Source organism: Biomphalaria glabrata, chromosome 10 (assembly GCF_947242115.1).
Source record: "Biomphalaria glabrata chromosome 10, xgBioGlab47.1, whole genome shotgun sequence".
NCBI classification, from domain to species: Eukaryota; Metazoa; Mollusca; class Gastropoda; family Planorbidae; genus Biomphalaria; species Biomphalaria glabrata.
The window spans coordinates 11,479,378-11,493,680 of NC_074720.1; the positions used below are offsets into that span (position 1 = coordinate 11,479,378).

Consider the following 14,303-nt stretch of genomic DNA (forward strand, 5'->3'; position numbering starts at 1 on the left):
GTTTGTTGACATAAAGTCACGTTTAAAATGTGGGTACGTAAGCCTACATAAGAAATCAATTATTTACAGTAGACATTCGTTTTGTTTAAGATTTAGGTAAACTTTTTTTTTAGACCATTGTGTCTTTTGTGATATTCCAGGCAGAATCCTAAACTAAGTAATTGGGGTAAAATTGAGGTTGACAATCGTATTATTGAATTAGTAACATCAAATTTCATTTTTACTTTATCAAAAAGGTTATAATCTACCTAGTCACGAGGAATGCATACGTAAAGTGAGGAAATTGATTTTATCTGATAGGAAATGTTCCCTCCAAACAGTATCGATTACATGCTGCTTTTAAATCAAAGTAATCAATAAATACATGTCTGTACTATATAGCACTATTAGCGAAACTCACTATGTTAAATCCATATTTACTCCTAGAGTGGTCTGTTCATTCATTGATTGGCTAATGCTTTTATCAAAGTGGCTCCGATCATAAAGAAAGTTTTGTCAAGAAAAACAAAAAGACTATTTTTTCATCAATTACAAAATATAATTAACACTGTTATTTTAAAATCCATTTGAAGTGAGATTCTGGGACCGCCTCTGAGTTTATATGATAACACAAACTCCTTTTGTAATCTTGCATTTTAAACGTACTAACTCGCATATCTTTTCATTTTTGCCCACAGTTTGAGAAGCGCTGATCTAACCTTCGTAGATGTTTAAATAAAAGTAATAGGGACATAACATAGAGATTTTTAAAGTAAAAACTATAGGTATGTTACATTATATTTTGCTTATTATAGTTCTTAACTCACAAGTTTTTATAGTTGTAATCACAAATAAATTTATAATTTGCTGGTCTTATTGGCCACCCACATATAACCTCGTTAAAAATGCCCCACTACCCAAAAGATGATGGGGATTGATGCAATTATATATAATTAATATCTGGAAGGCGCCATCTGGTAAAAAATAAGACTACAAGAACTGTCAAGCCTCACTCGATTTGGGCATTCCCTTGAGATGCCAGTATTAGGCAGAAAAACATTTATAGGGAAACTCCGATGGTTTTGACATTTTTTAAAATATAGGCCCAATACATATATTGATTTACAGATAATAAATGTATTATTCTTTGTTTCTAATTTGCAATAATAACTTAGTAATGGATGTTTCTCTGATGTAATATTCCTGTGCATCCAAAACGATCAGATTTTCACCGGGCCTCTATGTGACGTCACACCAACCTGTTAATTCAATCTATTAACTTATTGTATAACGGGAGACCATACAGTAAAGTTTACATTCTCGTAAAAGAAATATATCTTTATCTATGCAGTTAGATATAGATCTTGAAAGCAAAGAAAAAAATGCGTGTTGAAAGTAGATTTACATACTTGACCAACCACGGTAGTGCGTATTTTCTCGCCTGACCACTCAACACACACAAACACTGTCTATCGCTTGGTTCTCTTGTCGTGACCACACGTAGCCTAGACTAGCCTTACACTGACCAGTTTGTGAGAATCAGTCAGACAGGGAGAGGCTTAGATGAAAATGTTACTTTTTTCTCGAGTTGGTTATCCTAATGCTTTTAGATCTCTCTATCTCACTCTCCATAACACAAAATTTAATAAAATACTCTGAAAGACACAAAGATAAAGGCACATTCCTCATCCCATATGCTAGGACAAATTTGTACAAATACTACTTCTTCCCTAGTGCTATTAGAGCATGGAATGGGTTGCCCGAGCTAGCCAGGAAAACCAGTGACTTGGCAGAATTTAAGTCATTGGTTTATATGCATGACTAAATGCATGACGCGTAGGACGTAATCATCTTCTTTTTTTGAAGTAACGTCTGTATTATATAAGATAAGAAGATAAGAACTGTACCATAGCTTTGGACTAGGCCGCCCGTCACTAAGCCTAACAGTCCAACAGCCACTGTATGAATGAAACGATATGATTGGTTAAATGTAGTTTATCTTTCAATATTGTTTAGGGAAGTTACGTTTGACTGAGCTAAAAACAAAATCTCAAATAACCCAGTCTTTTTTAGATGTCAAAAATTTACTGACTAATTTATTAAATATAAATGTTTCTAAGCATTTAGGCCTAAGTGCAAAATGGTAAGATGTTTACTATTACAACTTTTTACGCAGAATTTAAATATTTCAATAACTCAGATTTGAAAAACCATCGGAGTTTCCCTTTAAATTTAAATAAACTATATCTACAAATCAAGGATGCCCAATATACTAATTACTAACCATATACATCTGGCCCACCGTAACTCACAGTGTAGAAAATCGGCATGTAAAAAAAAAATATAGCTTATCTTTCTTTACGAGAGGCAGAGGGCAGGGGCGGACTGGCTATATGGGCATTCAGGCAAATGCCCGGTGGGTCGGTACCCATTGAGGCCGGTAGGGCCAATGAAAGAATCGCATGGATGCCACTTAGACAAGTATTAAATTGTAAAAAGATTTTTTTTATATATAAAATGAGAACTCAGAGCGTCCTGATTTACAGACTACAATGTATTAGGGCCACTAATCTAACGCATTTTCCGAAATAATGTAATAGCTTAAACTGGCTTTTTGTTTATTTTTAATAACATGCATTTAAAAATACTACACTTAAGCTTACACAAAAGAAATATTATTGTATGTTTAAAAAAAAAAAGAAATCTAGATTTAAATTTATTTATTTTTTTTGCTATTATAATTAATGGCAAACACATTCTTGTTATGGAGTCACTAATGACGGAATTTCTTATAATAATTATCTGGTTTTATATAGCTCTGTCATATCCGATATTTAATGAAAGGAGATTTATATTTACATTTTAAATCATTGGTCATTGTATATTCATATACAATTCGCGTTTTTGAGAATGTACTAGGACGAAGCAAGAGCTTTTCGAATTAAGTAAGCCCTAATTGCCTCTCTAACCGTTCTGCGTTCTCTAATCTTTTAATGGAATGGGTTGCCTGAGTCTGACAGGAAAACAAACGACTTAGCATAGTTTAAGTCACAGACTAGATTAACACATAAAAATCGTCGGACGTAATAATCTTCTTTTTTCAAGTAACGTCTGTAATCTATAAGTTATGCCCAAAAATTTCCAAAACATTTAATAATTTATTCATTTCAAAGTCATTAATGCTGCTATCGTATTGTTTAAACTTTCCAGACTACATGCATGTATAAATAGAATACATTACGGAATCCTACGCAAGCATACATCCAGTTTCGATGCGCTATCAAACTTTATATATTTTGTAGAGGCTTACACATATAATATGACACATGGGCGTAGCCGGGGAGGGAGGGGTACAAACTATCAGTTGCCTCAGACCTCATTGTCTGAAAGGAAAACTTTACTTACTGCTCCAGTGCAACCAAGGAAGGGGGGGGGGTGAGCTAAAAATACCCCTCAATGAAATTTTAAGGCTGAAACCCATTCTTCATAAAAAAAAGCAAACTACAGTCACCATATTTCATGAATGTAGCCAAAAGGGTTTTTGTGGTTACCCCCCTCCTTTTCCAATACAAAAACTAAAGCAAATCTATTGTTACCATTTTCTACAAGTCGGTGGACTCCATTAATTAAGTGCAGTGAATAGCAGGTTTGGTTTTAGAATTTTTTAGCGGAAGAGTAGCAGGCTAATGCACCTAGAATATGAATTTTTAAAGCTTAAAATCCCGGTAAAAATGCTTGGATCCGAGCCCCGCTAGAGGAGCTCACAGCGTTCCTCCAGACTCTCTAGCTGTCAATGGCGGTGTGTACTGTCTTTCCACTAACTCAAAGAAGAGCCCATTCTAGGGTACAAAAACACGTCCGAAAAAATAAAAGGTCAGAATGTAATGAAGATTAAGTACATATATATGTGTGTGTGTTGCGAGGGGGGGGGGAGAAAAATCCTCCCCACCGAAAAACTCCTGGCTACAACATATGACATATTATATGTGGGCCGGTTTATATGAAAATGCCCGGTCCGATTTTGATACCCAGTCCACACCTGCCTGAAGGCTTTCTAAATTTAGTGGTTTTACTAAAGGTGTTACTCTTGTCAAATGTGAATATTCGTTTGTTATGAATCTCACTGCTCTAATTTGTGTCTGTTCCAGTTTCTTAATGTTTCCTTGAGTTGAGGGGTCCCAACACAGGATGCATATTCTATTATTGGCCTGACCAAGGTTAAATAACATTTTAGTTTTATGTTCTTATTTGATTTATAGAAATTTCTTTAAATAAACCCTAATGCTTTGTTTGATTTTTTTGATAGTTTCATCAATATGAGGATTCCATGACAGTTTTTCATTTATTATAACACCAAGGTATTTTGCGTTTTTAGTCTGTATTATTAATTTACCATGAATAAAATAAGTGGAATTAACTTGTTTTAGTTTTTTTGTTACTCTTAATAAGTGACATTTTTTTCTGGGTGGAAAGACATGTTCCAATTTGATTCCCATTTCTGTAATTCATCTAATTCTCTTTGTAAAATTTTCATATCCTGTGACACAGACAAAAAGATAGACAAAACCAGTGACTTGGCAGAATTTAAGTCATTAGTTAGCATTCATGAATAAATGCATGACGCGTAGGACGTAATAATCTTCTTTTTTGAAGTAGCGTCTGTATTATACCGGTATAAGATAAGATAAAGGCACATTCCTCGTTCCATATGCTAGGACAAATTTGTACAAACGCTCCTTCTTCCCTAGTACTATTAGAACATGAAATGGGTTGCATGAGCTAGCCAAGAAAACCAATGACTTGGCAGAATTAAAGTCATCAGTTAACATGCATGAATAGATTGATCTAGTAACATGCGTTGGACGTAATTCTCTTCTTTTTTGAAGTAACGTCTGTATTTTATAAGATAAGAAGATAAGACTCTTTAGTTCACTTTTTTAAAAAAATGAGAGGTTTTGGAGTTGAATTTCTGTGAGGAAAGGGATTTTGAATTTTGGGAATTTTAGTTGAGGGAAGTAGAGGCCGTTGGTCGTTGTGCTGGCCACATCATACCCTCGTTAACCTTCAACCCATAAAAAATTAAAATTACAATCAGATGACCTTTTACACCATCTGCCATTTAGATCTCAAGGTCTGAAAGGGGTACTTAACTTTACCTTACTATATCTAGGCTTTTGAAATTTAACTAATCGAAAATGTATTTTGTTTAAATTAACACAGGTCATAAAGTAACAATGTCATTCCTAGCTGTCAGCCAGCGGTAGTAAACAAATGGACACCAAATCCAGTTCTGGGTCGTCGACCTGGTCATCTCCACTTGAAGGGTGGGCGGTGTCCCAGAAGCGGCTGTCCAGCGATTTGAGCTACATGCACCGCCCGCCCAGGATTGCCCCCAACTATGGAAGGAAGTACAAGGAAGCACTTCGGCTGAAAACGAAACTTCCGCGCGTGCTTCTCTATGATAACGTGACCGAACAGACGGTAAGATATGCCATTGGCTAATACAGTCTAAGTATTTCCGTAGAATATAACATACGTCCAACTAAAGCTTCATTTCATTGAGAACTTTCTACACCCCCCCCCCAAAGTTTATGTTCCAAAAGCCATTTTTAGCGGCCCCCGTAAGGGGAAAAAGCCGCTATTAGGTTTGTGCAAAATGTCCGTCTGTCCGTCTGTCCGTCTGTCACACTCAGATCTCGAAAACTAGAAGAGATATGAAAAATATTATTTCATCATTAAATGCGGCTTGAAAAGTTTAGGTGCAACGGCTACTTTTGGTTTTCTAAAAGCAAACCGTTTAATTTATAAAATTAATTATGCAAGCGATTTTTTCATAAAAAAACACCAATTCTAAAACAATTACGTAAATGTAAGGGAGGCAATGTTACAATATGCTAAAAAGATGGACAATTTTGGTGTATTTTTAGTATCACTAAGTCAAATATATTTTTAAAATGTACACGAAATGTTTACAACAAAAATAAATAATAGTTAAAGATGTTTTTTCTGGTCAACTAGCTGCTAAAATTAAAAGAAAACATTTCTGTTTGTTTATAAAGGCTAATAATGCATTTTGTATGTAAATATCACGCACATTTTTTTTAATGGACTTTTTATGCAGCGATGTTCGTGCAGTAGCGTAACGTCGCTACATGGGCAGGTGCTAAACCAATTCCTTAAACATTTTTTAAAAAATCAGATTTTATTTATTTTTTGTTTAGTGCCCCCATCCAAATAAAAGACGATTATTTTTGTGCGTTTTGTCTATTGGTCGGTCTGTCCGTCACGATTAGATTAAAAAAACTAGAACTCTAAAAGCTATTGAAAATCTGTTTACACTTTAATGTTCCTCCCGTAACATCTCAATAGTTTTAAGTATCTAAAAATTGATTGTTCCGGATTTTTTTGTGCAAAACTAATCAACCCCAACAAATGTTTGTTTGCTCTTCTAATTTATATTACATTCAATTTCCATGCTTAAACGTTGCAAAAACACATTATCAATAATATGTTGTTCCGTTTTTTATGTAAATAGCATATTAATGCTAAATCAAAATCTCTATACTGACTTATATTTCATTAAGTGTAAAAATGTTCCGGATATTGTTTTATACAGCATGAATTATGCCTAATAATTTTTTGAAATCGCATAATTTACTAATATTACACTTATATTATTTGACAATGCGTCACTATAATTTGGTTATCAATATCGAATTGTTCCGTATTTTCATCTTTAAACAAATTTTAAAAATATCGACAATAGGTTGTTCAGGGCTTTAAAAAAAAAAAGTAATTTACTAGAATTGATTACTGAAAATTACTTTTTAGACATTTATTTTTCTTGCTAAAACATAACATAGAAGTTTTGTAATCGATAAAGAAATTTCCGTATTTTGTTTCTTACAAATCGTCGCCAGAAATTTCCGAATTTATTTTAAAATCTACTAACGCCAAATAATTGTTTGAACTCCCTCTTCTAATTAATTAACAAATAATCTTCTCATTTACGAAATAATGTTTTTACGGATTTTTATGAAAAATATTTTAACTCACTACTCTCTTACAGTACATTTAACTTTCTACCTAAAACATTATAAAATTATAAAATCTAATTATCGTTAATATTACGTTCCGATTTTTAAGGAAAACAGAATCCAAACACCAAAGTAAGGTATGAAAATCTCTCCACATGGCTGTAGTGCATCTAATTTTTATACGAGACCATCCAAAAAGTTAATTAACGGTATTACATTTAACTGAAATTCTCTTTTTCTTTTACTATTTATACAAACATCCGGAACATTCTATTATATAAACTTTTCAATTGTGTTCATACCTAAAAATTATTGCGATGTTTTGAAACGTAAAATAAAGGTTAATCAATTTTTAATAACTTTTAGTTGTTGTTTTTTTTTTTTATATCAAGATGACGGACAGACCGACTGACAGACAAAACGCAAAAACAATGCGGCTTTGATCCTTTTTAAATAAATTCTATTAGAACTCAGTGCACCAATGTCTATGAACCCTCGTTAAATATCTCGTGTAAATAAAGAAATTTTTTTTATGGTACCGGAACTAGCCTATTGGTAATGGATTTTTTTTTCTTTGACGTCATATGAAGGGACTCTTTAACCCTTAAATCGCGTGAGGCAGTTTAGCCTCTAAACATCAGAATTGTGTATGCACTTATTGTAAAACAGTTCAGCACTTTAAGGGTTAAATGTAATGTTAAAAGAACGCACTCGGTGCACCAATGTCTATTAACCATCGAAAAAATTGCTTGTATTAATGAAAACATATTTTAGTCTAACTAAGCCGTGTGACGTAGTGTAATGTTAAAAGAACGCACTCGGTGCACCAAAGTCTATGAACACTCGATAAATGGCTCGTAATGATAAAGGCGATTTTTAGTCTAGCTAGGCCGTGTGACGTAGTGTTTTTTTGTTGTTGTTTTTTTGACGTCATATGGAATGAATTCTTTAAAAGAAATGCTAAAAGAACGCACTCGGTGCACCAATGTCTATGAACACTCGATAAATGGCTCGTAATGATGAAGGCGATTTTTAGTCTAGCTAGGCCGTGTGACGTAGTGTTTTTTTTTCCCTCTGACGTTATATGGAATTAATTCTTCAAATGAAATGAAAAAAGAACTCGGTATAGTAATGTTTATTAAGCCTCGTTATGTGACTCGCGTTTAAAAAAAGGAATGATATCTTGATTTAGATCTAATCTAGATTTTTTAAACTAGATCTAGATTTTTATTACAGTATATCTAGATCTGGATTTATATTCTAATTAAAATTATTCTAGATTCTAGATCTAGAATTTCTAGATCTAGTTTAGACTAAAATAGACTAGATTAAGATGTAGAATTTCAATTTCTAAACTTAAAGTGTAAAAAAAAAGTGTAGATTTTCATTTCCAAACGTTTTGATCAATATTGTAATGTTTTAATATACTAAAACTAATCTACTATTTTTTATTTCATTTAAATTTAAATTTACGGCAAATGAATCTTTGAAACATTATTACTTTTGACCATCAAAATTAAATCACCTCTTGAATATTATTTGCGAATATGCAGATCCGACAGGGATCCGACTTCGACGGGGGCCGCCTCTGAGTTTGTGTAACACAAACTCTCTTTGTAATCTTGTTTTTAACAAAGTTTATATCACTCTGTCTGGTAAAAAGTGTGCACACGTTATTTCTACAACACCCAATCTGGAATCAAGCTGAAATTTGGCACAATTATTTCTTTTACGTGACAACACAAGAATCAATAAAAAAAAAACAACTAATGGTAATTAATTATTTTGTTTGGTATATTGAACAAGGGAAAGAAATTATACTGAAATGGTGGTATAAGTTAAATTAGTCCCCTTTATAGGTCGCCGCTCTAGATTTAAACAAACAATATATAACTATACAACCTTCTCTAATAAGTACCTCACTAGCAAAGGGGTTAACACGTCAGTCCGATGAGGCTTGAGTCACGTTCAAATTCAGATTTTTCTTTTGCGTTTTCATTTTTAGCGAATAGCTATTTTCTAATAGAAGTGTACATTTAATTCCACATCCATCTAGCGAACCCCCCTCATATAATCCTTGCCCTCAACTTTTTAAAAACGTTTTTATTTTAGAATTAATGAAATTATGTTCATTAATTCACGTGTACTTTATATTCTTTCGAACTACTGTTCTTGGTATTTCTGCAGGTGCTAGATGTTCAGCTGTCTGGAATTGTGTCCCAAAGATCAAAAGCCAAACGAGAATTAGAACTGCAGAAGAAGTCCTTCATCTTGAGGAAACAGTTTAAAGACAAAGCGTTAAAGAAACTGACCAAGGTGCACCATGGGAAGGACTACGAGCAGTTTGAGCTAGAGTACTATGGCTATCTGTCCGAGGGGAATAATGACGTGGATGGGTCCTACACCAAACTGCCCAAAGCTGGATCACTGCCTGACATTAGAGTGACCAACGGGCACGCATCCAAGAATAGAAAGACAATGACAAAAAGGCGGGGGAATGTACGCACCAACTCCGATAACGCGCTTTTGACCAAATCCTTTGAAGAAACTGATGATAGTGCTCCAGTGGTTTTGCCGCCCATAGACGATGCTCTTTTGCACGCCGCTTCTTATGAAGTCACAAATGCAGAGAACTCGCTTTCTGAGCCCAAGTCCGCTGAGCCAACGTCTGCTCATGAGCTGAACCCTACAAGGCGGATAGGGTACAGCTATGACAAGGGGCGAGAAGGGACGACCCGAATTTTCCACACCATGTCTCGTGGCAACAGTGACGTCACGCAAGACGCCATCGCCGCCATCACCAATGCGAATCAACCGGACGATACTAATGAACAGTTGGGTATCGATACTGAACAGCCTACTTTGACAGAAACTAATAAGCCTGCCTCGGTTCATGAGGTCGGCGAGTCTACCAGCGCCAAAGTGAAAACGTTCAACGTATCACATCCTGTTTTAGACATTCGTTTCGAGCTTCTACAGAAAGTTCTGATTCGACAGGATCCGCCCAACGAAGGATTTCTTGAGCTGAGCCCAAGTTTTAAAAGAGCTACTCCAGAAAAAAAGAAAGACCTCCGAGGCCACGAAAAACATTTGGATTCCACGGCTGACACAGCGCATGGCGACCAAAGTAGTTAGAAGACACGGGAGTTAACTCATGTTTTGTCAGAAAACAAATTTTTCACGAATACAGGAATGTCGAGAAAAACAACTCCTCCAATGGAGCTATCAAGCTTTTTGGACGTTTTCTGAATTCAGAGTAAAATTTCTATTGAGGCTGAAATGCTCACTACATAGAGGTGGAGTAAGTGCTATTTTAACTTAGATCTGCCCCGAAACGCAAACTTGCTACTGTTCATTTTTCAACTGAACCAGTTCTGAGACGACATTTAAGGAGAGTAACATTTCTACAGAATGTGCAGCCAGGGGTAGCAACTATGTATGAATCGAATCCTAGATCATCGTTTTACCTTCTAGACGACTTGCCAGCCAAATTTTAGCAATAATGAAGAACTTAAACTAAAACCAGTTGTTCCTAATTTCAAGAAAGTTCACGAGCCATACAGTAGGGGCCTACTATTCAACACCCAATTTCAAGAAAGTTCACGAGCCATACAGTAGGGGTCTACTATTCAACACCCAATTTCAAGAAAGTTCACGAGCCATACAGTAGGGGCCTACTATTCAACACCCAATTTCAAGAAAGTTCACGAGCCATACAGTAGGGGCCTACTATTCAACACCCAATTTCAAGAAAGTTCACGAGCCATACAGTAGGGGCCTACTATTCAACACCCAATTTCAAGAAAGTTCACGAGCCATACAGTAGGGGCCTACTATTCAACACCCAATTTCAAGAAAGTTCACGAGCCATACAGTAGGGGCCTACTATTCAACACCCAATTTCAAGAAAGTTCACGAGCCATACAGTAGAGGCCTACTATTCGACACCCAATTTCAAGAAAGTTCACGAGCCATACAGTAGAGGCCTACTATTCGACACCCAATTTCAAGAAAGTTCACGAGCCATACAGTAGAGGCCTACTATTCGACACCCAATTTCAAGAAAGTTCACGAGCCATACAGTAGGGGCCTACTATTCGACACCCAATTTCAAGAAAGTTCACGAGCCATACAGTAGGGGCCTACTATTCGACACCCAATTTCAAGAAAGTTCACGAGCCATACAGTAGAGGCCTACTATTCGACACCCAATTTCAAGAAAGTTCACGAGCCATACAGTAGAGGCCTACTATTCAACACCCAATTTCAAGAAAGTTCACGAGCCATACAGTAGGGGCCTACTATTCAACACCCAATTTCAAGAAAGTTCACGAGCCATACAGTAGAGGCCTACTATTCGACACCCAATTTCAGCTGTTTTTTGCTATGAACACGAAAACTACTTCTGAGGTGAACTCTACGTTAACAAACTACTAGAATATTTTCAGTGCTTGTGTTTGTCTGTTGACTATGCAGCGTGTCAACTGGTCATGTGTTGCATTCAAAGCTTATGAAAAAAAAAAACAAAAGCGTGGACTCTGAAGACTGAGTTGGAAAATGTGACTTGAGTTTCTCATTGCGTTTCTGATTTTTGCAATTGCCATGCACAAAACTCTATGACTTCAGCATGATTATTGCACATTGAAAATTGTGTGACTTTGTTTATTGTTATTACATTTCTAAAGGTCACACACGAGATTTCCGTTATAGAACTACACTTGACATTAGTTTGGTATGCATTATGCAACACACATTAGGTGTGTAATAAGAACAGGACATGCCGACCTATTTTTGCACAAATTTTAACCCATGTATTTTATTGGTATCGAGCAACTTGTTTATTTTGTAAGTTTACGACATCCAAGCCCAAACCTCCTGCTGTATTGACGGCAGGTTTCTATCTCCTGACCATCATTACGACAACCCACGGCACATACTACAGCAGTCAGCTATTTATTTTTTCAATACATCAGTATTTATCCAAGTACTAATAGTGCTAATGACTTGATATAAGATAACGTATTTACTGTCATGGTCTAATGGAGAATTCACTTAGTCCTTCAATGTCTTCAAAAAGTCAAATATCTGTTCATTCTTTCGTGTTATCAAACCAGCTCCAGACAAACTTTTATGAGAAATCCTTTTTGTTTATCGTGTTGGATGACTGTCTTAACTTTTCTTAAATGTTATTGTACAACGAAATAATAATAACCTTTTCCTCAACTAGGCAAGATGTGTGTGGCAGGGAAAAGTTAGGACAGTAAAAAAATTGGTAGATAAATGAAACCTAAAGGGGGAGAGGTATTTCGCAATTTCAGTCCCTAATGACACAACACATAGGCATACAGATTGAGGAAATGTACCTGCATTTACTAGCATGGATAATTAAGCACTATCATTCTATCTTCAACTCTGTGTGATGCAATGAAGCATGTCATTTATGTTTTTAAGTGCTACAAAATGTGAACTGTTAATGCGAGATTTTCATACAGGACAGTAGATCCCTAAATAACAAGATTGTTGGTCTGTCTGGTGTACAAACAACGGAAGCATGAATAACCAAGTATTTTAATAAACCATTTATAAGGTGTTTTTTTTCATCTTTAAGGAACCGTAGAATTAAATTTCTAATTAATTTTTACTAAGCTTATATTAACTCACTCTGTCTGTCTAGTAAAACGTTTGCACACGTTATTTCTCCCACACCCATTCTCGGATGAAGTTGAAACTTTGCACAAATATTTATTGGCATAGACAAGACATGAATCAATTTTTAAAAAATTACCAATTAATTACTGGTAATCAATTATTTTGTTTGAAACCGACAAGGAAAATTAGGTCGTCACTTAAAAGTTTGAAACTATAAATAAATAACTATAAAACCTTCTATTTTGATAAGCACTTCACTCGCAGTGGTCAATGTAATGGTACAACGCAGTGGTTAATGCACTAGCATGACGCAGTGGTTAGTGCACTAGCATGACGCAGTGGTTAGTGTACTAGCATGACGCAGTGGTTAGTGCACTAGCATGACGCAGTGGTTAGTGCACTAGCATGACGCAGTGGTTAGTGCACTAGCATGACGCAGAGGTAAGTGTACTAGCATGACGCAGTGGTTAATGCACTAGCATGACGCAGTGGTTAGTGTACTAGCATGACGCAGTGGTTAGTGCACTAGCATGACGCAGTGGTTAATGTACTAGCATGACCTAGTGGTTAGTGTACTAGCATGACGCAGTGGTTAGTGTACTAGCATGACGCAGTGGTAAATGTACTAGCATGACGCAGTGGTTAGTGTACTAGCATGACGCAGTGGTTAATGCACTAGCATGACGCAGTGGTTAGTGTACTAGCATGACGCAGTGGTTAATGTACTAGCATGACGCAGTGGTTAGTGTACTAGCATGACGCAGTGGTTAATGTACTAGCATGACGCAGTGGTTAGTGTACTAGCATGAGAAGGCTTGAGCCCTCGAGTTCTAATTAAAGTCATACAGCTTTTTTTATAAATAAAATGGATTTAAAAAGCGATCATGGTAACATCATTCTTCCCCCCCCCCCCTTCCTTTTCCCAACTGGTCCAGACATGTGACAGGATCATGTGACAGCATCATAGTGCATTAAGATAGCTAAAAGCATGAATTGCACTAAATAAAAACAATTATTAGTAACAAGAAAAACATGCAAAATACTTTTTTTTAAAAACCAAGCGTAATTGTATCAATTAGTTTGAATCAGTCATGTTATTAAGTTTATAATAGATCTAGACCAACAACAATAAATCTGTGCGATTAAATTTTTTTTTACAAAGCTTATATCAACTCACTGTGTCTGTCTGTCTGTTTGTCTGGTAAAAAGTTTGTACATATTATTTCTCCAACAACAAATCTCGGATCAAGCTGAAATTTAGCAAAATTATTTCTTTTACCTGCCAACAAAAGAGAAAATTAAAAAAAAAAGAATGATTTAAGAATGTAAGCATGACCTTATACATTAAGCTGTAAACAGAGAGCATTGCTGTAAAACAGAGAGCATTGCTGCAATAAAGTTTTAGAGTGAAAATCTCCAATAATAAACAAGATATCAATATTTGAAGCATGACATGTAACAAAGTCAGTGGGTTAAAACAACAAACTGTAGACAAGAAATGTTTGTCATTTATCAGCATATAAAATTATCACATGCTCGTTTGGATAAATTCTGTGTTCACTTAATCAGACAGAAATGTTAACAGTATGTAATAAATAAATCTGAATTAGAACAAAGGAAACTGGAAACACTCAAATA

At 35.5% G+C, this 14,303-nt stretch overlaps 1 protein-coding gene across 9 annotated transcripts in view; it reads left to right on the plus strand.

The window, feature by feature from the left end:
• LOC106070433 (uncharacterized) overlaps positions 1 to 13,821 on the plus strand; it is a 34,746-nt gene extending 20,925 nt beyond the window's left edge. For 3 of the 9 annotated variants that reach the window (XM_056044870.1, XM_056044869.1, XM_056044872.1), the window contains 4 exons: positions 678 to 764; positions 4,286 to 4,337; positions 5,200 to 5,460; positions 9,204 to 13,821. In XM_056044870.1, coding sequence (XP_055900845.1) covers positions 5,251 to 5,460; positions 9,204 to 10,151 — 1,158 coding nt within the window. In that variant the 5' untranslated portion in view covers positions 678 to 764; positions 4,286 to 4,337; positions 5,200 to 5,250 and the 3' untranslated portion in view covers positions 10,152 to 13,821. Of the gene's footprint in view, positions 1 to 91; positions 350 to 677; positions 765 to 4,285; positions 4,338 to 5,199; positions 5,461 to 9,203 lie in introns of those variants that run through there. The other 6 variants (XM_056044875.1, XM_056044877.1, XM_056044873.1 and 3 more) reach the window with 5 other exon arrangements.
• The last annotated feature ends 482 nt before the right edge of the window (positions 13,822 to 14,303 follow it).